General features: G+C 40.8%; 1 protein-coding gene across 3 annotated transcripts in view; it reads right to left on the reverse strand.

The window, feature by feature from the left end:
* The window catches only part of MAPK14 (mitogen-activated protein kinase 14), a 64,939-nt gene that overhangs the window by 21,916 nt on the left and 17,499 nt on the right, over window positions 1-25,524 (reverse strand). For all 3 annotated transcript variants that reach the window (XM_037063314.1, XM_037063313.1, XM_037063315.1), the window contains exons 2-8: window positions 17,582-17,711; window positions 11,162-11,220; window positions 3,009-3,120; window positions 2,271-2,300; window positions 1,890-1,937; window positions 814-928; window positions 159-230 (exon numbers count right to left, since the gene is read on the reverse strand). In XM_037063314.1, the coding sequence (XP_036919209.1) occupies window positions 159-230; window positions 814-928; window positions 1,890-1,937; window positions 2,271-2,300; window positions 3,009-3,120; window positions 11,162-11,220; window positions 17,582-17,711 (566 nt within the window). The remainder of the gene's footprint in view (window positions 1-158; window positions 231-813; window positions 929-1,889; window positions 1,938-2,270; window positions 2,301-3,008; window positions 3,121-11,161; window positions 11,221-17,581; window positions 17,712-25,524) is intronic.

The following is a 25,524-nucleotide window of genomic DNA, read 5'->3' on the forward strand; positions in this document are numbered from 1 at the left end:
GCAAGAAACTACTCAGCAAGAGGGCAGGGCTCATATACATATGGACTCTAAAGGCAAGTAATTGAGAACCTTCCCGAGAGACAGGCAAAAGTAATATATTTCCATAGACACTGAAACACAGTTAAAAAAAATAAGAATCCAAAACTTTTAAAGGATACGGTCTGTCCCAGGAAACAACGTTCTTCCAGTCAACAGCTCGGCCATTATGCATCCCACCGACCAAATGTCAACTGGCAAAATGAAACAGAAATAAAGTGTACACAATGTCACTACTATCATATTTGGCCACAAATAAAACTGTAACTAGGGGCAAAACACTCAAATGAGTACTGAAGACATCTGAGATTAAACAATCAGACTCATTTTTATAGAAATAAGTAAGCTTATTAAGACCTTACCACACTCATGGGCTTCGTAGGCAGGATAAGGCAAAACATAATTGAGGCCAGAGACATAAACTGTTCACAAAGGGGCAATAGTTCCTTCTTGGCAGAAACGGTGGATTCTCCCTCCTAATATTGAGAGGTTAAGATTACGAACCCACTGCCCTCAAGTAGAAATACTCAGAGACTAAGTTAAAAATCTAAATAAATAAAAACCCAATTGTTAAATCACAAAACGTCTGAAAGCTGTGTATTAAAACTCCGCCTTCTCTAGCTGAGCAACTGAAATATCTTCGTCCTGTGGACTTTAAAAGGGTCACCGAGGGAAGAGCAGAGGTTTGCTCCTCCTCCTCCTCCCACCTCTACTTCTGAGAATCCCTGAACACCAGGCCGGCATGAGCAGGCCCTAAGTAACCAGCGTGAGCAATACCTGTCTGGTTGTAATGCATCCAGTTCAGCATGATCTCAGGGGCTCTGTACCACCTGGTGGCCACATAGCCCGTCATTTCGTCATCTGTATGCCGAGCCAGTCCGAAATCCAAGATCTGAGGGAAAGGAAAGAAGTCAGGCACTGAGAGTCAAACTCCTAAGACGTGTAAAGCAGGAGGGAAAAATCCTAGTGCCCTTAAAAAAGGGAGACCCATACAGCATTTTCACAGATATACTTCTGAGTCCATGTTCAGAATGCATGGTACACACAGCACGTACCGTGAAACACAAAATTACCAAAGGCAAAGCAAGAATGCCCCTCCTAGGTATTTACCCCAAAGCAACAGAAACAAAGGTCCACACAAGGACTTGCACATGAATATCCACAGCAGCTTTACACTGCCCCAAACTCAGACTGAAGCAAATGCCTATTGTGGTGTACTCATAAAATGTATACTACTCAGCAATAAAAAAGGAATGAACTATTGAAAGACACAATACAGATGGATCTCAAAAATATTATACCAAGCAAAAGCTTCTCTCACATACACATAGGCACTGTATGATTCATTTGCATGAAACTCCAGAAAAGATAAATCTATTCTACAGTGCCAGAAAGCAGGTCACTGGCTGCAGCAAGGACTAGGGGTAGAGGGGTGGGGACTGGCTAGGACGGGACCCAGGGGAAGTTTCTGAGGTGATGGAAATGTTCTTTATCATAGTTGAGTTGGTGGTTACATGGATATTTAAACTCGTCAAATGTGCACTTAAAATCTCTTCAGGATTGCCTACTTGATATTCAGATTATAATTTTCTTTTATATAAAATGTTAAATTTCACATTAAACTTCTGGAATGAAAACAAGATACCGGACACCACCTTTAATGCCACTTAAAACTAAAGCTTACTAAATCTATGACTTCAATGTCAAGGTTTGATATTCTTAAGGACAATATGGATTCATGAGTTTTCAGATTAAAAAGTTACAACCTATAAACCATTCCCGACAAATTTGCCTGGTTAATCAAACATAACTGCAAGGTGAAACACATACTTCCCACGGTCTCTTCACCTTACCTTCAGCTCACAGTCTTCGTTCACAGCTAGATTACTGGGTTTCAGGTCCTGGGACACAAGCACAGAGAGGAGAGGGTCAACTTCACGACGCGTGGTAAATGCTCTCCTTCGCAGTAATGATGAAGATCCAAACATAAACTTAAGACTTTACCCAGCTATCAACAGACCATCTCCATTTAGCAGTCACTATCTAGTCCCAATTAGTGCTAAATAGGTAAAAACTATACACCTTCTCTCTCTAATCAGTTTAAACCTAGAGTAAAGCTGCAGTGAGTCAATGTTCCAAAGGCTGAAGTAAGCGTGGGTTGGGACGGTCTCTCCGAGCCACCACGCCCCTCCCACCCAGTCCCCCAAGTAATTCGATAAAAACACGAGACATACCCTGTGGATTATGTCCGCCGAGTGTATATACTGTGAAACAGAAAAGAGTCAGTTAAACGAAGCGTCCCCACCGCCACGCTGCCTGATGATTAGAAGTACATTCTCATAAATCAATAGGAGTTAGTAGTATTGACAATGGGACCAGAAACCAGAACAAGTACTTATTAGTAGTCTGTACATTTATCACAGCTATGTCCAGACCATCAACTCTACTCAGAGCTGAAGCATGAGTGAAATAAAGCTTTCAACCTCATTCTCCAGCTGGTTTTCTGGAGCTCAATAAGGACTCAAAACTGCTAAATGTCAAAAATGGTTTAATTTTAAAACACTGTTTATCTACCCCTCCCACAAACAAATTAGCTTCCCTGAGGATGTTTTTAAAGTTTCAACAAGGCACCAACCAAATATCAGATTATACCAAGAGTTGATCACCTCTGTCCCACACACGCACACACACTGCAGTGCTGACGGGCGGGACGAGCTGCCGACTGCACTGGCCTCACAATAATCCAGGGCTTGGGGACACAAAAGACACAAAAGTGGCCACATGCTGGTGACTGTGGTCACTGAGTAAACACAAGGGTTCGTTAAACTATGATTGTTACTAGTAGCTTTGTGAGGGCTCTAAATTTTTTTTAGAGGGCTCCCATAAGTTTTTTTTTTCTTCTTAAGCCCTAAATAGAGGAGAGAAAAGGAAAGAATTTCATGTCTCAAAATCATTACTAATACTGCCTGTACCTTGAGACCTCGAAGAATCTGGTAGATGAGGAACTGAACGTGGTCATCCGTGAGTTTCTGACACTTCACGATGTTGTTCAGATCTGCCCCCATGAGATGGGTCACCAGGTACCTAGAAATTAAGGGAGAGTTACACAGTAATCCAGAAATCTTAAGAAAGTTCTTATCTGTTCAAGAAAAGGCTACCCAGGAAGTACCACAGTGACAGCTAAAAGCTCAGTAACTTCTCACGGGGGATCATCTTCAACACCACTATTCCAACTTATCACCTGTCATCTGTTTTCCTAAAATTTTCATACTCGCTCCTACTTGAGATATCTTTTCCTAGGTTCTCTAAAGAAAAAGTAAACAGCAAAAATGGATATTAGGATCGTGTTAACATCACTTTTCTTTAAAACTGTTACTGCACGAGAAATACACAGGATAACTAAATGTATGGCCATGATAAAGCATCTCGTATTTTCAATCCATCATTCTGTTTTCACCGCATTATAACTCCTCCAAGTTGTAGGTTCTGAAATAAGAGTATCTTTAAAATTTCAAATCATAATCCTTTTTCTGGAATGACTGGTAAAGGACATTATTCACTGACAACATTCCTGCACTTAGTTTAAAAAAAGGAGGAACACATTTTACCTGTAAGCAAGATGAGGCAATCTAGAACTCCTCACAGGTGTGGTGCTGGCAATTAATCCTATGTTCACGTGGTAAGATTAGGGAATGATTACATTCAAGCCCAACAGGTTCACCAGACATATTCTAGACGCAATGCCTTACCCACTCACCACTGTAGCACGCAGGGACATAAAAACCACATCAGTGCTAAAGAGGCCTATTTTTAAAAATTAGGCTAGGCTCTACCTAGTGTATAAGAATCATGACCCATACTAGTTCAGCTTGAAAGAATGCTGATTTCACTTCATTTGTTTCTTTTTTTATAATACATTTGGAGGGAAAGAAACCAGGCCAGTGAATTTAAATCTACTACAATGTGTTATCTGAATAAATATGTGTATGACCTCTTTTTACATATACACACACCACTGTACTTAGTCATTTCTTTCCTCAAAGAAGAATTGGACTTTTTCTCTGTTTTCTAATTTCCATGTTGGGCTACTAAGATCCGTTTCCAGTTCCACGAAGATCAAAGGGATTTAGCCTAGATATGACCTTAAGGTAAGATTTTTAGCATTTCATATTTTTAAAACTTGCATGTTTATATTGCCTCGAGGAAAGGATGGGCTCTCCATGCAATCTGAAGTGTGCATTGGACTTTCTGAAATGTTTTCATAAAGGTAGTTCTTATTTAAGGGATGTTCCGAGCTCGGCATGGCATAACCAGAGTCAGTGAGCGCTCACTCGGGGCCAGGCACCGCTGTCTCAACCAGTCTGGGAGGGCAGTCCCACTGGTACTCCCACTTCACTGATGAGGACGCGGGGACAGAACAAGAATATAAACTTGCTCAAGGTTAAAAGGTTGGTAATGTCAGGGGATGCATCCAAAACTGTTTCATCTCANCATACTAGTTCAGCTTGAAAGAATGCTGATTTCACTTCATTTGTTTCTTTTTTTATAATACATTTGGAGGGAAAGAAACCAGGCCAGTGAATTTAAATCTACTACAATGTGTTATCTGAATAAATATGTGTATGACCTCTTTTTACATATACACACACCACTGTACTTAGTCATTTCTTTCCTCAAAGAAGAATTGGACTTTTTCTCTATTTTCTAATTTCCATGTTGGGCTACTAAGATCCGTTTCCAGTTCCACGAAGATCAAAGGGATTTAGCCGAGATATGACCTTAAGGTAAGATTTTTAGCATTTCATATTTTTAAAACTTGCATGTTTATATTGCCTTGAGGAAAGGATGGGCTCTCCATGCAATCTGAAGTGTACACTGGACTTTCTGAAATGTTTTCATAAAGGTAGTTCTTATTTAAGGGATGTTCCGAGCTCGGCATGGCATAGCCAGAGTCAGAGAGCGCTCACTCGGGGCCAGGCACCGCTGTCTCAACCAGTCTGGGAGGGCAGTCCCACTGGTACTCCCACTTCACTGATGAGGACGCGGGGACAGAACAAGACTATAAACTTGCTCAAGGTTAAAAGGTTGGTAATGTCAGGGGATGCATCCAAAACTGTTTCATCTCAGAGACTGTGATCTTCACCTCGGCACATACTGCCTCCAAATCCTCCCAGTTGACATAAAATTTAAGTCAAGAGAATGATTTTCTAAAAATATGTTTCATAAATATCACAAAAACTAGGGAAGTAATTTTCTTATCCATTCTCAAAATTTACTATCAAAGTTAACCTTTAATGAAAAAGAAATCTGGCAAAAAACCCCAGCAAAGAATACTCCATTCTAATCAGTCACTGTATTCTTTAACCCTAAGTTGACACATAATCTGACAAGTGAGAAAACTGTGCATAACTGATTCGTATTTTGAAATCAGAACTCCCCCAGAAAATCGGACAATGGCTGCCACGTCCGAGACACCAACTACGACAAGACTCGGGCTGAGGAAGACAGAATCCAATTTCTTTCTTATAAGAGTATTCTTTCAACCTTGAAAAACAATTTGGAGGAAAGGTAAACAGTGGAAACATTGCTCTGGATGATTCTATCCGAATCTGTCTTAATTTATCTTGGAATAAAATCTAAAAAATCTTAACCCTCTGTCACAGCAATTGTCAACTGTGTGCTGCAAAAATCTTTAAAACACGCAGTACCCGACTCTATAGCCAGGGGCACTGACCCCTTTTCCCTTCGCTGTCAAATAAAAAAGCGACAACAGCCAACACAACAATAGCCATCTGGCGTGAATGGATCAAAATTAAAATTTTTTGTCAGATCGGCAAAAAATGTATTTTTTGGTGTGCTACAGAATTTTAGTAATTAAAATGAGATGAAAAGGCTGCAAACCGCTGCTCTGACAAGTCTGTGCTAGTTCACAAAGGTGTCGAGCAGTATTACCAAGGCAGCCACAGTAATTTCAAGTGTAACTACTGAATTTCAATGGTTACCAGTGACAAGAAATCCCATAGGGCCAGGAGGCCACTGACTACACAGCTTGAGAGCGAGAGAACGTACTTTTAGTTAGAATATTCCACCACTGTGCAATTCCCCTCCAGGCCCCTCCCCATCAGAGGCCACATCCATTGTATCACTAAAATTTCCAGACGGAAGGTGAGACTGTCTAAACATTGTGTAAGTACAGAAGATTTATCCGTCTCTCCGGTAACAACTCTCAAGTACTGCTGCTAGGCTCCAGTCAAATCAACTGAAAAGCATTCTTCCTGGCAAAAGGTCTTGCAGAAACTACCAAAATCACTGTATGCTGTTTCCACGAAGCTCCAAGACCAATCCATGACAACCAATCGTTGAATTTCAACTCATCTCACACAGAAAGGTTTCCAAAATAAACCTTGCAACCGTGGACAAAAGCAAGCATTGTGCCAAGTTTCTCAATGCTTATGAAAGACATACCAACTTTTAAAAGTTGTGAACAAGGGAGTGGGAGGAAAACATAGATGAGCACATTGTAAATAAGCCAATTCCAAGAGAAGCAATGACAGCCACACAGTGTCTGCAGTACTAGTCTCTGGAAAGCAAACGCAATGACCTCTCGGTAAGGACATGCCTGCTACTGTCAGCGTTCATAACATCTCAAGTGAACTGATGAAGGTTTGACTTGAGGCAGCTGGACAGCTACTGATAATTGTGTTCTGCACTTTTCTTGTGAAGATGGTCTCCTTTAAATTAAATCAAACTATAAAGGGCATAAACCACCATTTCTTAAAGTGACTCAACTAAAATGTACCGTCCCAGCAAAAAGGCCGAAGTCCACAGTAAGTGGTTTTCAGTTCGGTACACAGTGCTCTCTCCTAGATCTTCATTTACTAAGTACTTTTTGGAGGACACCCAATTGGCGAGACTCCTACCCCTATCACATTGATTGATTGATTGATTGACTGATCATTTTGTTTATTTTTAGAGAGGGTAAGGAAGGGAGGTACAGAAACATCGGTGTGAGAGGAAAACATGAATGAGCTGCCTCTTGCACCCGCCCTGACCAGGGATCAAAACTGCGACCAGGTATGTGCCCCAACCGAGAATAGAACCTGCAACCTTCCGCTTTGCAGGATGATACCCAACCAACTGAGCCACACCGGTCAGGACCCACCCATATTTTTAAAGCATAATACAGCCAGAAAGAACCTATATAGAAAAAACATCTCTTTTATATCTATAGATTGACATCTTTACTACTGTCAGCACTATTTCATAAAGCAATTATAAAAAGGCAAAAACACTTCCATATTTAAAGAAACTACTTACAATAATCACAGAGATTGACAACTTGTAACCACAAACCTCTGAAATGTATACATGCAAGGATCCTTGGAACTTATTACAGTCTATTCTCAACAGAGCAGACAGTGATTTTTTAAAACTAAAAATCACATCATGTCACTCCTCTTATCAAAAGGCAAAAACTCCTTCAAAAACTGCAGTTAAAGCCCAGCAACGTGCCGTGCCTGCCTCAATCATCACTCTCACACTATCATTTCATCCTCTCGTCTGCTCTCACTCAGTTCACACTGGCGTCACTACAGCCACACAGGCCCCGCTGCTGCAGTTTCCAACATCACACAGTCCGGCGCCGCAGGACCTCTGCACCGGCTGCTCCTTCTGGCTGGATTGCTCTCCCACAGGCACCAGTGAGTCTAACTCTTCTACTCCTTCAAACTTCTGCTTCAAAGCTGACCTTCTCAATGAGGCATATCCTTACTGCCTCATTTAAAATTGCATCTCTCCTCCTGCCCTCACACTCCTAATTTCCCTTCCTTTCTCTACCTTTCCTTTTTGTCCATAGCCTTACTGCCTGCTACCGTATTATCTAATTTCTTCTTTTATTTGCACATTGTTTATCGCTATTTCTCTGTACAATGTTCAACAAGGACAGTTCTTTTTCTGTTTCCAGTGGTATCTAATGTACCTAGAACAGTGTCTGGCAGAGAGTAGGTGCTCAATTAATACCAAATTGGGTTGAATGACCCACAACAACTCACACAGGATTACTGTAAGACCAGGAGAGAGAACACACGTTATGGACATACTCACACCAAAGACCTGTCCTGGTAAGCGGACCAGACTGTTGTAAGGTAAGGGGTAAAAACACCATTCAGCCAGGCAGGCGGCTTAGCCCACTTATTTCACAACGAACTATTTTCATTTGAAGCGGAGACTACTGAAACGTGTCCCCTGCCGTATGTGCATCAACCAAACCAGACTCACTACTCCACTGGACAGTCTACATCACAGGATAAAAACGAAAGAGCTACTCAAAAGAATACTCTGGACATGCTATCGGCAACCAGTTACAAACAAGACAGCACAGGGTTATTTGTGCACTCAGTCACCCCATCAACAACCACTGAGCACAGGGGACGCAACAGTGGAAAGACACTGTTTAGATGAGAGGAAGGCATACATGAAAATATAACCACAACAGAACACGATTTAGAGCTAAATAGGGGAACTCCCAAGTGCTAGAGAACACCCAGAGGAGGTCCCCACCCAGACTTAGGAAGGAGTTAAATAGGAAAAAATTTCTTGAAGGACTCAAATCTATATAAGCTAGGCCTTGAAGCTTCTTTACCTTTTTATTATTAGCTGATCTGAGAAAATGGGCATCTTATTGATGATCCGAGACAAAAACTAAATGGCATTTTCTTAAAGGATGAGTAATTCATTTAGATTTGAAATTTGAATCAATGAAGACATCTACAAAGGGTTTCACCAACTCTCCATCCCTATTTCAGCAGACCTCTCTGATAAGGAAATAAATTTGCAAATTTAACTTAATACAGTTAACTCATTCATTTTCCTCCCAGACTGCTTCTATTCCCGTATTACCTATCTTGAGCACTCAGCCAATTTTCAAAGAATAAAAGTACTGTTTTTATCCAATAAGAAGAGTTAATAGATTTCAAATAATAATCATAGCTCTAGATCAAGAAAACTGTGATTAGAAAAAGATTTAGAGCCAAAAGAATTGGGATGTATGCAATTTTGTATGCGGTATTATACAGTTCAGATCATCTCTCACTTTAGGTATATTAAATTTGCAAACCTTGCAATTGTAGGTGATGATCTCGGGTTCTCTTATGCAACTTCTAATGACTTTGGAAAACACTGAAATAACCACAATCCTGGACAAGCACTAATTTTTTTCAGTGATACAAACACATCATAAAGAATAAACAACAAAATATTTTCCTAAAGGCAACCTGAGATCCATCACTATTTTCAGATTCTCTGGGATTGAAAACACTTCAGAAGTCAACCATCTCGATTTTCATCATCTCACAGGGAAGTCAACTGGGGCTCAGAGGCCAAGTGACTTGTCCAAGGTCATAAAGCCAATTGGTAACTTACAAAAGCATTCTAAATTTAAAATCTCCTACCAAGATTTTGATTTCATTAGAGCAAAGACTAGTGTTTTGATCATCTGGAGCAAGTTCCAACACTTCACTCAGCACATATTCAACAAGTAGTACTGAGATTTGCTTCTGAAAGATGAACTCAGTTCTTGTTTATAAATAGGAATCCAACTTGCACAAGGTTGTGTGTCAACTATATCTCAGTAAAACTAGAAGGAAGGAAGGAAGTACTGTTACAGTTAAGAAGAAAGAACAGAGTCCTGCTCAGTAGCCATGGTATGTGTTGAATGAATGGAGAAATAAATGCAACTTTAGTTCAGTGGGTATGCTTGAGGTTGACAGGTGCTCAAGTGGATAAAGGAGCCAAAGGTGGTACAATGGATGAAACAGGTTCATAATCCAGTTCTACAATGCATGATTAAGCCAAAATATAGCATTTGCCTAGGTCAGGAAATCACTAATTTCCTTGTTAAATAAATCCATCCTCACTGTACCTAAAACTCTGGGCTATAGCTCAGACCTGATTCAAATGTTTTCCAAAGTCCACAAACACACTACGTCAGCGTCTCTTCCACTTTTAGGCAGAATATCAAAACCCATCATTCCAAGGACAGTGAAAATACACCGCATGATACCATAATGATACACTGTTATCTGTACAAATCCATCGACTGTACAACAGCAAGAGTGACCCCTGAGGTAAACTATGGACTCTGGGTGATTTTGATGTGTCGGTGTAGGTTCACCCTTGGTAAAAAAATGTATCACTCTGAGAGGGAGCTCTGCTCCTTCCACACTGGGAAAGCTACAGTGCAGCGCTCATATGCATACGGAAACACCTGCTGGGATCGATCTTGCACTCAAATGAGTGCACTCATGTGTCTTATACTCACACATGTGCAGCCTGGACATGCAAGGGCCCATGGAGTAACCCTTGCCAAAAGGGGTCAGAAGCCAGTGGGTAAATGCTCATCTGAGGTACACTCTGTGGCTTCCTAGACAATCATGGCAGTTTTTACCCCAGTTGCCCACAATGGTGGCCAACTTAATAACACATCCTGGTAGCAGCTTTCTCTCCTTCCCTGCTTCATTTTCCCTACCGCTCCCTCCCACCTCACCCCCCCCCCCCACCACCACCACTGAGACTCCCAGCTCTGCTTTCCAGGGACTCTCAGGCTGATGCAATAGGAAGGGCCACAAAACTGGGAAGTGTGGCACAGTTCATCAGCTTTTTCAACACATGAAGCCCACCCCTTGTCCCAGTTCAGAAATCTAACATTTCAAGGATCAGAATGCAGTTCTTGCACCATTTCCCACATACAAATGAAATAAAAAGGAAGGAAGAACCTCTATGAGACCAGGGCTCCATTATATTTCTTGAAGCAAATGTAATAATATAAAGGTGTCCCCTTAAAAGCTGGGGCAGGCAGTTTGAAAACAAAAATCATAGTCCAAACTCCCTATACTTTCCTCCACCGAACTCTTGCAAGGACTCATCGCGGACTCTCTGAACGCAGTACAACATGTCTGAAATGATGTAAATACGCTCACCATCCCTATTATGTATCCATCCCATGCCCCAAAAGGACTGGATGGTACAAATAAAAAATTTTTGGAAGCCTGTATACTGCTAAATGGAAGAGAAACGGGCTGCTAGTCATCCTCCAGCTGAGGAAGGTGAGTGCAAAAGATTTACTCACACATCGTTGAATTCCTCCAGAGACCTTGCAGGCGTAAAAACATCCAATAGACCAATCACCTGTAAGAAAACATGAAAATCCAACAGTAAATAAACATTGAACTCGCCACATAGTATCCATTGGGTCTTTGATTATGGACTAATTCCAAATCCCACTATCTGAGTTCAATAACAACAAAAATCACATACATACTTTATATGTGATTTATAAATTATTTTTTAATTATTATAAATTATTTATAATTTATTTCCTAACAAATTATGCTTTTGTTTTTACTTGTTAACATTGCGTCTCATAAAAATCTAATTTACTATTAAAAATATTTAACTCCTTAGGATTTAGTAACATATAGCCATTTGTTTATAAGGAAGCAAAAAGGTTTAGGGCTTTTGACTTAACATATGTACTAATAATAGTCTGATTAAGAAACAGAAAAAATATTCCTACAGTTGTTAATACAGATATCATTTTCTTTTTTAAATATATTATTAGATGTACAGTTATTATTCCATAAAAATTCTCTTGTTATTATGTAGACTTCAAAACTGACATTAAAAAAACCCCAAATACTTTTTCAGTATATTCTTGATATTACTCTTATAATATTCTTAATATTAAGAAAATTTTCTTAACCATTATCAAGGATTTAGATAAAACCATTTAAAAACGAAAAAAGCTCATCTCTATACAAGGATAAAGCAAAGAGCTACTTAATACTCAGGAATCCAAGCCGTTTGAGCAATTTTTCTGGTCCAGGAATTGTACTGGTTAGCCCACATATACTCCCCTCCTTCCCTACTAAAACCCAGACCACTCGTTTCTACAAAGTTAGGCACTGAGGAGGCAAACAAGAACTAGAATACATTTCTGACATCCCAGCCAGATTTAAGGGTATTTGGAAACGAAACACACGAAAGCCAAATGGCCCTTCTTAAAAACGACCCATGACTGTGGCCGCATCAGCACACTGCGCCAACCGAGCAACACTCGAACAAAGGGCTGTAAGGGCAGAATACGCCAGTGCTCAAAACACTGTCACGAAAAGGCATTTCTAATTAGTGTTACTCCAACTCATCCAAATACCAGACTTTTAGAGCAATTTCAGGGAGCCTGAACTCAAAAGAAAAACAATATGACGGGGCAGCGGGGTGGGCAGGGACCACCTTAGAATCCAAGGAGAAGAGTTTTTCAACTCTTTGCATCTTATGCCTAGGTAAGGTACTGCCAGGTCCGTACTAGACAACTGCATACACGAAAACCAAAACCACTTATAACTGTACTACCCGTAACTATCACTAGCACTTTGAGATATTTCCTTTGATTTTTCTGACGTTCATAAATTAAGCTGGGGTTATACTATGCATATATTTTTATACACTGCCTTGTCACTTAACATATGACTATTCTCACATCCTCAAATAATTTTCAATAATATACGCTATTATTTGTATATATGTACCATAATTTACCCAGTTTCCTATCTTTGGACAGTTAAGGAACACTGCAACCGTGTGTGTGTGTGTGTGTGTGTGTGTGTATCCTGCACATCTTATATTTTCTTCCCTAGAATGAATGTTAAGAAATAGGACTGCATTGCATGATCAAAGGGTACCAGTATATGGAAGGATCTGAATCTCATCAAATCGTCCTCCGTGAAGATGAGGCTAACTTACCTTCCCACCAATAATGCATCCACCCATGACCTTATTAAGGGCTCTAAATGATGCTTCAAATTTAAGTGAGGTCATTTTCTTTTTCCTTCTCCACAACTGTTTTCCTTGAGTTTGGTACACTGCTGCCTTAAAATCTCTGTGTTTTTTTTTTTTTTTACTACTTTTTCCCCTATACTCACTTGTATTTTAAGGTAGCTGAGCTCTAGAAGCCAATTTCATCCACCCGTTCTGACATTTTCTAATCACCGATTCTTTTTATGAGTTGCCCAACTCCTCAATACAAGAGAAATTTAAAACAATTTACATTGTTTCACACTGTATCAGTTGTGATTGGTGAAAAATTATCCTCGGGTCAACATAAAATTAAAGCACCAGAGGTCAGATTTACCCTGGATCACTCAATAGTGATCACGGGTAATCACATGCAATAGTGATCCCGGTTAAAACCAAGCAGTAAAACAAAACAAGTCTGAAAGATTTTCAAAGAAAACTCCAACTCCCAGTTGAGAGCACAACAGGCATCCGGAACCAAACAGCTGTGAGTCTGAACCCACAGTCAGTCTGTGGTCTCTCCAAGCCACCGGCTTGTGTCCTCCATTCCGAGAACCCGGGCGCTGGGGGCAGGGCCCAGCCGGACACAGCGCTCCAGTGAATGTCTGTTAAGGAGACGAAAGGAAGGTATCTCCTCTGAGACTGGTGGCGACCACACCCTTAGAGTTTTGCAAAGAATTACAAAATGTAAATCACAGAGACAAACTTTTTGAAGCAGCTATTTCCAGTAACAAAACCTGAGATATAAGGCTGAAGTAAATTATTCAAATAACTCAAAAACATGGCTGCAAGAAGTATAATTAATTAATTTGGAAAAAATAGAGCAGAGCATATTAGTGAATGCCCTATCAAATTTTAATTTTCTTAAATGGCACACACTTTAGAAGATTAAAACTACCCATGTTACATCAAAGTATTTTAAATTTTTTGTGGGCTTTTGTAAAAAATCCCTTCTCTCTTAATCATACTCATGGAGTGTTAATCATTAGAAAAATTCTGTAAAAAGGTGTTTCCCAGAAATAAAATAGATCTAGCAAACACTGTAGGAATATTCCCTAACCTACTCATTTCTTGAGTGAAATTTTCCTTTTAATTCAAGTCACATGTTGGCTTATTCTCTCACTCATTCTGACATATATGACACCTCAAAGTAGCCCAGGAATCGAATTTTTAGAGAAGACATTTCAAAACACGCAGACCTCCGTGTCCCTAACTGGGCAGTGTGTGTACTGCAGCACCTGCCCAGACGGCCAAGGATGCGGCGGGCAGGCTGCTTCCCTCTCATCTTTCCTTAGAGCAGGTGTTAAGGAGATGGAGGTTGCAAGTCCAGTCAAGAATGAGGCCGCTAACTCGCCTCAGAGTAACTCTTATGTTATAAAAAACATCACCTAGCTCTCGTTATCCATTTGACAAATGTATACCAGTCATTCATTACCATGAAAGAAGTAACATGAACAATGAATTGTGGGTTGGAGACATTTTTGTGTAAAAGATCACATGTGTGTTCTGGTTTCTAAATACTCTTTGTCACCAATACTTACTTAAAATTTTAAAGAGTTTTTAAGCTGTTGCTACTGCTGTTGCCTTTGGAGGCCAGGTGGCTGCCTGAAAATTAGATGGCGGCCCCAAACAGTCACTTTTTAAAAAAGAAAGAGGAAGAAGAGGGTAAGAGAAGAATTCCTTTTAAAATCCTCAGATAAGCTTACTTAGCAGTTTTGGTTCTTTACTAGGTAAAACTGTTTTACACTATAAATGCATACCAATTGTTTGCAGACTGAAATGATTGAAATGCAGGAATTTTTCTATATTGTACCAAAGTCTTTTGGTCCTTTCCTAGTCCCCCTTCAAACATTTGCCAAGACAATAGATAACTATGAAACATTCATCCACGTGCCTTTCTTTTGTTCACACAAATCGCCAATATCTAAATACAGGTGACCCTCTGCATTGATACCGTTAAAAATCCAAACATCTTAATTAATATAAAAATAATGGACTGTTATTAACTTGCTTATGAAACAATTTATGTAAATTAAAACCCTGTTTTTCTAATACTGTCAGCCCTCCTTTGTAAAGTCTTGTAACCTTTCCTAAATTAGAAAAATTACATCCACCTGGCTGGCGTAGCTAAGTGGACTGAGCACGGGCCTGTGAAGCAAAAGGTCGCTGGTTCGATTCCCAGTCAGGGCACATGCCTGGGTTGCAGGCCAGTTCCCAGCAGGGGACTCACGAGAGGCAACCATATATTGATACTTCTCTCCTTCTCTCCTTCCCTTCCCCTCTAAAGATAAATAAATAAAATCTTTAAAAAAGATAAAAAAAAAGAAAAATTACATCCATCACTATAGCCTCCTCATTTCTACAAATACAAAATAGCCCAAATGTAACCAGCCCAATATCATATAAGTTACATTTGAAATTATCCCATTATAGAAAATGAAAGCATAAAACTAAGATTGTTGCTTATGATCACTGGAAAAGCCAATGCATGGACTCTGATGACCCCAAATAATTTGTGCCCTAAACACTGGCTTAATTTGTCTATAGAGAAAAGCAAAGCAATAAAGTATAGTACTGGTAAACCAGATGTTCTTAAATTAGCATACGCAACGCCAGTGGGATCCCAGGGCCTCCTGGAGGTTTCTTGGGGTTCTGTGTTTAACTTGCAATCCATTTTCAAAGTACTCCTTTTTTAAAAAAGATTTTATTTATTTATTTTTAGAGAGAGGGGAAGGAAGAGAGAAAGAGAGGGAGAGAAACATCAGTGTGTGGTTGTGTCTAATGCACCCCCCACTGGGGACCTGGCCTGCAACCCAGGCATGTGCCCTGACTGGGAATCAAACCAACAACCCTCTGGTTTGCAGACTTCCACTCGATCCACTGAGCCACACCAGCCAGGGTTCAAAGTATTCATTATATTTAAAAAGCTATGATAATGCCTCTGTCACATTTATTTAATGTGTGATGACAATCAGCATACACATTCGAGTATGATGAAAACCAAATGTAAACTTATTATTTAAGCTACCAGGCCACCTTGATCTAATGCAGAACTTGGAAAAAAGCTTCTCTTGGCAGCTTTTCCCACAACCTCAATTTCTTGTAAACACGTCACTGATTAGAAAGCCTGCAACTCTGCAATGACATTTTTAAAAACTCAGGTTCGCATGTGGATACTCATATAAAATTATACCTAGAAATACGGTTACCTGTAGAAAACAGGATTTTCTCAATAGTTTGCCGTTAAAATAAAACATGAAAATAAATAGGAAGCTGCAGCTGTGATTATAATGGAATTGGATTATAATCCAATTCCAAATTTAAGTCTCAGTGCCCTCAATTTAGAATTTATAGTTCGTGAAACAAATGAATAAAGTATCCCTAATCTGCTCTTTTTCTGTTACTACGGACAAAAAGTTCAATTACTAAAACAGAAAAAGTCTGGACAGTAAATTTAGATTTTGAATCTTTTTCTACACAGAAACAATCAATAGGGTCAAATGACTCTAAAATTTCTACAATTGGCCCTACCGGGGAAGCTCAGTTGGTTAGAGCATCATCCTGATACGCCAAGGTTGCAGGTTTGATCCCCAGTCAAGGCACATACAAGTGGCAACCAATGAATGCACAAATAAGTGGAATAACAGACCTCTCAAATTAAGTGAAAAAAACTTTTTAAAGATTTTATTCATTTATTTTTAGAGAGAGTGGGAGGAAGGGAGAAAGAGAAGGAGAGAAACACTGTTCAGTTGCCTTTTGCAAGCTCCCAACCTGGGACCTGGCCTGCAACCCAGGTATGTGCCCTGACCAGAACTGAACAACCAACCTTTTGGTTTGCAAATTGATGCTGGATCCACTGGACCACACCAGCCAGGGCTCAAATAAAAATTTTTTTTTAAATCTCTATGATTACTGTTTCTACAATGCTACAAAATTTACAGTTCCTTTCATATAGTAATCATAAATTCTTTTTAACTTGATTTTGCAATACAGGAAAATAATCAGTCAACTGTTTTTTTCAAAGTCAGTTAATCTTCCAATTGGACCCATTTATTTACCACATTTGAACATTTAAGCATCCCTTTGTATGGTGGCATTGTTCTCAAAGTGCTCAAAATTCCAAATTAACAGAAAAAAAGTTATTTAACCTAAACAATGTTTTTGTCATATTAATAAAATGCCCAAATTTGGTAAAGCCGCTTTTTCAGACTAAATAGGAGAATTATAATATTAAATTGTACATAAAGTAACAGCCATCTCTGATAAAACTATCGGTAAGCCCAAGCGCTCTTCCTCAAACTTCTCCACCGAAATGACCACAACACGGAAGAGCCACAGATTCTCACACGCTGCTGGTAAGACAGCCTTTAGTAAATCAGGTGAAGAATACAAATTTTCTTTGTAATATTTTCTCTTAAAATCCTTATACCTCATAATATATCCTTTCTTATTAACCTTTTAAATTCTTTTCCTCTAAAAACCTTTGAGTAAAACTCAGGTCCAGGAAGATGCACCAATTTCATGCCAAGGCTTTCTGAGTAGCTACCTCACCTACTGCAGTGCCCGCTGACACCCCAGTATAAGAGGCTCTGAAGTCTGACACACTCTGATGCAGTTGTTTCCACTGCAGTAGTTGAAACAACTTTTCTAGTCTATTCAAGAGCAGAATTTACTCTTCCTTGAATGAAGAACTTACATTTTCATGTTTCATATGTTTAAGTAAGCGCAGTTCTCTGTAGGTCCTTTTGGCATGGATAATGGACTGAAAGGGTCTGGAGAGCTTCTTCACGGCCACACGTAACCCGGTTTTTGTGTCAAAAGCAGCACTAAGGGGGAAAAAAACCGTCATTAAATGTGCTCTAAATACTTCAAAATTAGCATTTACAAGGCTACTTCATTTCCACATTAAATGGGTCTATAACAAAATACAAAAAAAGATAAAAACTAAAATGACCTATAATCCCATTACCCAAACGAATCTTCTGTTATTATTTTTGGTGTTTCCTTCTAGTCTTTTTTTTTCTATGCATCTAAATCAGAGGTCAGTGAACTTTTCTACGAAGGGCCGGACAGTAAATATTTTAGACTTTGTGAGGCTTAGGGCTTCTGTCACAACTACTCACCTCCGTGGTTGTAGCTGAAAAGCAGCCAAATTTAAAAAGGAATGTGGCTGTGTCCCAACAGCACAGAAGGAGGCCGCCTGATCTACATGAGCCAACAGACTGACAGACAAGGAGCTAGATTCCATCTGCCTTCTTGGCCTAAGTCTCACGGTCACTTTGCCACCGTATGCTGCCTGATCAGAGGAGTGGCCTTGGAAAGCACCGTGTTTTGGGGCCACTTTGGTACAAAAACTTCTTGAGCACCTATAAAGTATCTGACACTTTTTAGAAGCTGAGATACAGTAGGGAACAGTTCGGGGGGAAGGGGGGAGAGGGGAAGAGCAGAATAATAAAATAATTCCAAATAGTGATGAATGATAGAATTAAATAAAACAGTATGATGGGCTAAGGAGCAAAACAAACAAACAAACAAAAACCCAAAGGTGTCATGCTACTTTGGCTAGGATGTCTGAGGAAGTACATCTGAGCTCAGGTAACTGAATGATGAGAAAGTAACAGGCATGTAAAGAAATAGGGGTAAAAAGCTTTGAGTATTAGAAAAATACATTAATACTTGAGTCTATGCACAGGAGGAACTGTTCTAAGCTTTTTACACTGATTTAAAAAATTAACTATTTTAATCACCCACATCCTTAATGAAGTAAGTACTGTTACCATTCCCCCATTACAAATGAGGAAACTGAAGAACAGAGAGGTTAACTAACTTGTCCACCATCACAAAGCTACAAGGTAGCAGAGCAGAAGTCTGGATCCAGAGCTCATGCTATTAACCACATTGCTATGTTACCTCTCAGAAGAGCCCGTGCAAACAAAAGGGAAAAGAAACAGGTAAAAAACTACAGCACGTCGGAGTGGCAGAGAGAGATGGTGTGTGTGTGGGAGCAGGCCAGCGGAGCACACAGAATGAGGTCAGAGACGCAGGCAGAGGTTGGTCATATAGGACATCTGCCTCAACAAACTTAATGTGTATGTTACTCTACCATTTTTAGAGCTAATCCTATCATGCCTCGTCCTCCCTTGTGACAGCCTCTAATGGGCTGTCATAGAAATGACATCCACAAAAAATGCCCCTAATGGACATCCAAGACTTTCAGATCACCTGTTACCACCAAACTCTCCCACATGACCCTGACTCCAGAAGTTCCCTACCTTCACTCCCAAATCCTTACGCCATGTCCTTGCTCTTCAACTCCAGATTTCTGATAAACTCTTGTACCTGTCCAACCCCTTGTCTGAACCTCCCCTCCGTCTCTTTGCTTTAACTGAAACTAAGCAGTACCTTGAAAACACCAGTTCTCTTACAGTCTGGCATCTAGAGGGCATTCTTTCCCTCCTATCCAGGTACCTCAATGCTTGTCCGCCTTGCCGGGAATTACCACTTCCAGACTATTAACTCTGTTTTATCAAAGTCCCTGTCACAACCTTCTCTCTCTCCCTGCTGACGCTGCCCACTAGATGGGAATTTTCCATCATTCATTTAGAAGTTGCTACCTCGAAGTCCCTCTCCACCCCAGCGCTGCCATCACTCTTGGCAATGTCAACATCCAGGTGGTGGGCACCTCCACATCCTGGCCTCTCAGTTCCCTGACCTCTCCAGGAAACTCCACCTCATTCAGCCACCTTTCTGGTCACACTCTGGACCTCTATTGCCAGCAAGAACTGCCCTGCCTATAAAATTTTGAACACCAGCACTTTTTTCCATCACAAATCTATGCCCTTCAGTTTTAGTTTATTTGGACCCTGACAATGATAATGCACTGACCTCCTCATCATGCTTATTTCTACCCTGAGCCCTCTCCCGACTTCATTTCCCTTTTTGTCTGGCTTAGACTCTAGGCCCAGTTTCCCTTTGCCTCTCTCTTGCACCTGTCTCTCTCTGACATACTCACCTAGATAAAGTCTAACTCTGGGAGAGCTCGACTATTTAATTCTCCATGTCTGAATCCAAGAACTAACTGTGGTTGAAGGGGGGTGGGGAAGAGCATAATCATACAGATTGGTTACACTCTTTTTTAAAAAAGACTTTATTAATTTTTAGAGGGAGGGGAAAGGAGGAGAAACACTGATCAGTTGTCTCTTGTACTCACTCCGACTGGGAACAGAACTGGTGACTCTTCGCTTCGTGGAACAATGCCTAACCAACTGAGCCACAGTGGTTAGGGCTGGTTCCACTCTTCATTTCTGGCCTTAATTTCAAATACGGCTTTCAATACTGCTATCCCCCCCGTAAAGTTGGTTTTCCTACACAAAGTCATCATTTGACACAGTCTCTCTCTTCAAACTTCCAGCTCACCCTCCTTTCTCAGGAGTACCAGCCCATGCCTTCACTGAGAAAACAGAAACCATCAAAGGGGAGCCCCACCTACCGTTACACCTACAAACCTGTCTGCACCAGACCCATGTTTTCTGCCTTCTCTCCTGCTGTAACTAAGGACACAGCCCTTTCTCATAAAAACCCAAGACTTCAATACATGCTTCAGAGCCCTCCTCCCTCACCTTTTCAAGGATTTAACTCCTTTGTTCCCTTTCTCTTACATCACCAATTTCTCCCTATCTACGAGATGATTTTCATTAGCATAAGTATGCTGTACTTATTTCCTATCCTCAACAAACAAATGAAAAATCTCCCTTGACATATTCCCATCACAGTTAAAATCTTCCAGTGGGTTCTCCAAGTGCAGCTGGAGACCAGCAGGTGTGGAATCTCCCAGACCAGCAGATTTGGTATCACCCAGGAACCTGTAAGAAATGCAAATTCTCAGGTGCCACCCCAGACCTACTGAATCAGAAAATCTAAAAGGGGTCCAGTAATCTGTATTTTATCAAGCCCTCCATACAATTTTAACACACACTGGAATTTGAGAACCACTATTGCCTGGACCAGCAGCACTGGTATCATCTGAGTGCTCTCAGAAATGAGTTTCTCAGAGCCTGGAAGTTTGAGAAGCACAAACCTACACGTTTCCTCAGCTCCCACTCTTTCCTCCACCGCCCACACTGCTCTTCCAGTGTCCTCCACGACCTGTTACCAAATCCAATGGCCACTTTTCTGGATTAGCAACGGACATGGCTACCGCGTTCCCTTTCTCTCAACACTGTCCATCCTGGAGCTCGCTCCCATCAGTACATCCTTGCTGGCTGCCTATGACCTCTGCGCCAGCGCCTTTTATCCCACTGCATGTGGTCCCTCCGCTGAAGCTCTGCGTGCTGGAGCTCCCCAGGGCATGGTACTGGGCCCTCTTCTCTTCCCTCTCCCACCCTCTCCTTCTAGATGATCTCTTCGCCACCCATGACGTGGAATCAAATGCCATCTATATGCTGAAAACTGCCCAATCTACTGTCTCTCACTGAAATCTCCTGAGCCTAGCTGCCTACCTGACATCTCCATATAAACATACACAAGCTCCTTAGACTTAACCACGGTCTAAACACCCAAAAGTATTTCTCTCCGTCTCCTTTACCTCACCAAATGCACTTTCCATCCAGTTGCTCAAGCCAGACATTCAAATGCCATCCTTGATTTCTCTTTCCTCTTGTCTCCTGCCCACTCTCCCACGCAAATCTCTCAGCAAGTCTTTTGGTCCCCATCTCCAAAGTGCATCTCTAATTCAGCTTCATGTCACTGCTTCCATACCAGTCCACGTCATCCTCCCTGCCAGCCTGCCTCCTTACACTGCTCCCTGCCTCCTGTTTTGCTCCCTCCTAATACACTTCCCACAAGCATCCAATACAATCTTTCAAAAGTATAACTTAAGACGACACCACTCCCCTGCTTCAAATCCTTCAAAGAACTCCTTGGCATATAAAATAAATGGAATTTTCCTATCAGCCTACAGGGCTCAGGTGATGTGACCACGGATGACCGTCCCATCCTGCTCCTGTGCTGGCCCTTCCTTCCCCTCAGACACTGTGTGCTGGACGTGCCGGCCAGTCAGTTCCTTCCACTCTGCAGGCAGGCGGTTCCTGGTTCCTGAAATGCTCTTCTCTCCACACCCCTGCACCTCCGCTCCGCCCCCCAGCGGCATCCTTCTCCGTGAAGCACAGGGCCACATACTCATCCCTTCAGAGATGTGTCTAAGCGATGTCACACAGTTACCCTCTGTCACAACACCTTCACTGCTTCCTACCTTGTCCCACATAAAGGGAGAGGCGTTCTCTTCTACTCCCCAAGTTCCTATAAACCCATGAAACCGTAACTTCTCCCTTCTTGGAAATACCAGGTAAATTCACACTCTTCTCTAAACTCCTCACTGGCTCTGGTGAAAGCTAAAGATGGCCATTGCTCCCGTGTGACCCATTCCCTTCGACCACCCCCCACCCCCTTCAGAGACTGCCCAGCTGAGCACCTTCTCCTCCCCTCCACAGGTGAGACTGCCGGGCTTCCTAGAGCAAGACATGTCATCAGGTTTCCAGCTGAGCTGCCCATGACTTAGTGTGCAAATTCAACTCAGTGGGGAAAAATAAGAAACCCACCTGTGCTGCATGTCCCAGCCATCAGAAGGCATTCTCCACACCAGCTTTACAGTAATAAAAGACACATTCTGATCTCTATCTGACTTCTGTATCTATTAATCAAAGGGCAGGCTAGGATTAATCAGTACCTTACAGACCCCAATTACAATTTATTACTATATATTTATTTACAATCCAGCACAGTGGTTAAATAAGGGCTGGATTTTTAGCATTAGACCATCTGGATTTTAATTCACTCTGTCGTTTGGTAGTTATATAATCTTGAGAAAGTTAATTAAATTCTCTCAGCCTCATATATAAAATGAAGATAATGTTTATATCTAATCTGCAGGGTGTTTGTTAGGATCAAATGTAATCTTCACACGGAGCGAAGGGCCTCACCCACTGTGAAGCCCAGCGCCAGACATCGCCAACGCCCGCCCTCCCCCCACCCCTGGGGTCCCGAGAGCGGACTGTCACTACTGTATTACCTAAAACCTGGCATAATGCTCGCCACTGGGTACAGTCTCAATAAATGCTTAATGAAAGCATAAGAGTATTTTATAGTCATAGTTATCTAAAGTATAAAAGGTAAACTTTAACTTTTCATTTGGTCCTCAATTTATGTAAATTCAATGGCATCTAACAAGAAACTCATATTAATGTTAAAAATGTACGTTTATTGACTGCTTATTATTGTCAGTCACTGTTTTTAGATCTTTACATGAATAAACATCTTTAATTCTCACAACTTTCTGAGAAGGCATTATTGTTATACCCATTCCACACATGAGAGAACCAAGGCACCACGAGGTGCAGGGATGCAGGGGACAGGGGACAGGGGAGGGCTGAGGTGCAAACCCAAGCGGTGTGTTTGAGGCATGAACTCTTAGCCGCTATACCAAATGGAAAACCAAGTTCAACTTTGCTAAGCAGCGTTCAGTCCATTCAAAATAGATTCTAATTATATGGACTCTGATTTTTTTTTCTTTTTGAAAAATGCTTCCTACTACAATTGCATTTCAAAAGGAAAAAGTTTTTCCTGTAATCTTACACTGAACTCGAGAGGAGAGTACTAATGAAAAGAATTTCATAAGAAGTAAATTTCACTCTAGGTACTTCATTATGGAGAAGTTTTCAATCTCTGAAGTTCGACCACTCCCTGTGAAAGCAGAATACTTTGAAGGAAACCAACGAGGTGTCGCCTCACAAACACAAAACCTCATGTCCTAAGTATTTACTGAAATACCTCCTCCATGAAACCCCTTGTGGATACAAAAGGAATATTAAACTTAGCACCTAATGTTTAGAACTCACCATCTAACTGGGATGATGAAACATCCATGAAAGCAAAGATGCCCAGTAATACAGTGCAACTCTGTACAGACAGCCGACCACTCTCAAAAAAAGATGGGTTCAAAAATCTGTACTTGGGGCCTGGCTAGTATGGCTCAGTTGGTTGGAGGGTCAGCCAGTAAACCGACAGGCTGCGGGAGCAATTCCCCGTCAGGGCACACGCCTAGGTTGTGAGTTTGGTCCCCAGTCCGGGTGCATACAAAAGGTAACTGATGTTTCTCTCCCTCTCTTTCTCCCTCCTTTCCCCTCTCTCTAAAGTCAATAAGCATGTCCACAGGTGAGGATTACATATATGTGAATTGGGCTTAAAATTTTATGTATAAATTAGGTTAAAAATACATAAATTTTCCTTGCAGCCTGTCCACACGAACAAAACCAGAAACTACCTTGACGTCCAACAGGGGAGAGTTTAAAGTAGGGTACATTCTCATGCGCCATTCATTACAGCCACTAACAACCTCCAGCGCTACTATGTACACGTCATGTTATTGATGGGAAAGAAAGCAAGAAGAATGATCCTATCTATCTGTGGGGGGGGATGTATGCTCATGTGTGTGTATACACGTATGCAGAGAAAAAATGCCTGATATACTCAGACTTTTAACATTTTTGCTTTTTATATTTTTCCATCTTCTGATTTTTAGAAAAAGATGAGCTTATATCTTTTAATAAGGGCATTAGTAAAGTTAGAAGCATAAGTCATCTCTGTTGTTCTTCTACCCTAAAACAAAAGACCCTCAAACTTTAATATTCCCTTCAGATGATACTCACATGGCTATACTCATAATAGGGGCTGGACAAAAGTAGGGTTATAGTTGTAATACAAATAAATAATACAAGAATAAACTGTTTCATGTACTCACAACTGTACACATTCTGCTGTCCATCCTCATATAAATTTGTATCCTTCAATCATAAGCATTTTCCATTTTACTAAACAATCACTAACAGTAATTTCATCATATATCTGTGCCACAAATCTACTCATTGATTCTTAAAGGTGGGCATTATAAGCATTCCATTCACAAACACACACAGAATATAAATACTAATACAATGGATATCTTCCTTCACACTGCTTCTTCCATAATTGCATGATTTCCACAGAACAGATGAATAATTTTCATTTCAAAGCACACACTCTCCCACTTTTTAAAACATATTTTACTTACAAAAGAGAACTGCTCTCTACTTATTATTACTAATTACTATATCAAAAGCTGCTGAAGCAAGGAATACACAATCCATTCCTGCCCCCACATCTCTAAGCAATCAATTGCTCTGAACTAGCCTCCTGGTCTATCACTCATCAAAGCAGTATTTGGAGAGGGGAGAAATCACGAATCTTATCTAAAACAAATATTGTAGGTCCTGGCTGGTGTGGCTCAGTGCTTTGGTTCACTGGCATGCAGGCCTGTGAACCAAAGGGTCGCCAGTTCGATTCCCAGTCAGGGAACATGCCTGGGTTGTGGGCCAGGGGCACGAGGCAAACCACACATTGATGTTTCTCTCCCATACTTTCTCCTTTCCTTCCCCTCTGTAAAAATAAATAAATAAAATCTTTTATAAAATAAAATGAACACTGTAATTACCCAAAGCAGAAATTCCCAATAAATAAAAAATCACCTGATAAAATAAATTAATGGAGAAGAAACCATTTGAGAAGAAATTCAAATTTATCGAACACCTGATTATGCCAAATGTTATT

Source organism: Sturnira hondurensis, unplaced genomic scaffold (genome assembly GCF_014824575.4).
Source record: "Sturnira hondurensis isolate 20B ecotype Veracruz unplaced genomic scaffold, ASM1482457v3 Scaffold0014430, whole genome shotgun sequence".
Lineage (NCBI taxonomy): Eukaryota > Metazoa > Chordata > Mammalia > Chiroptera > Phyllostomidae > Sturnira > Sturnira hondurensis.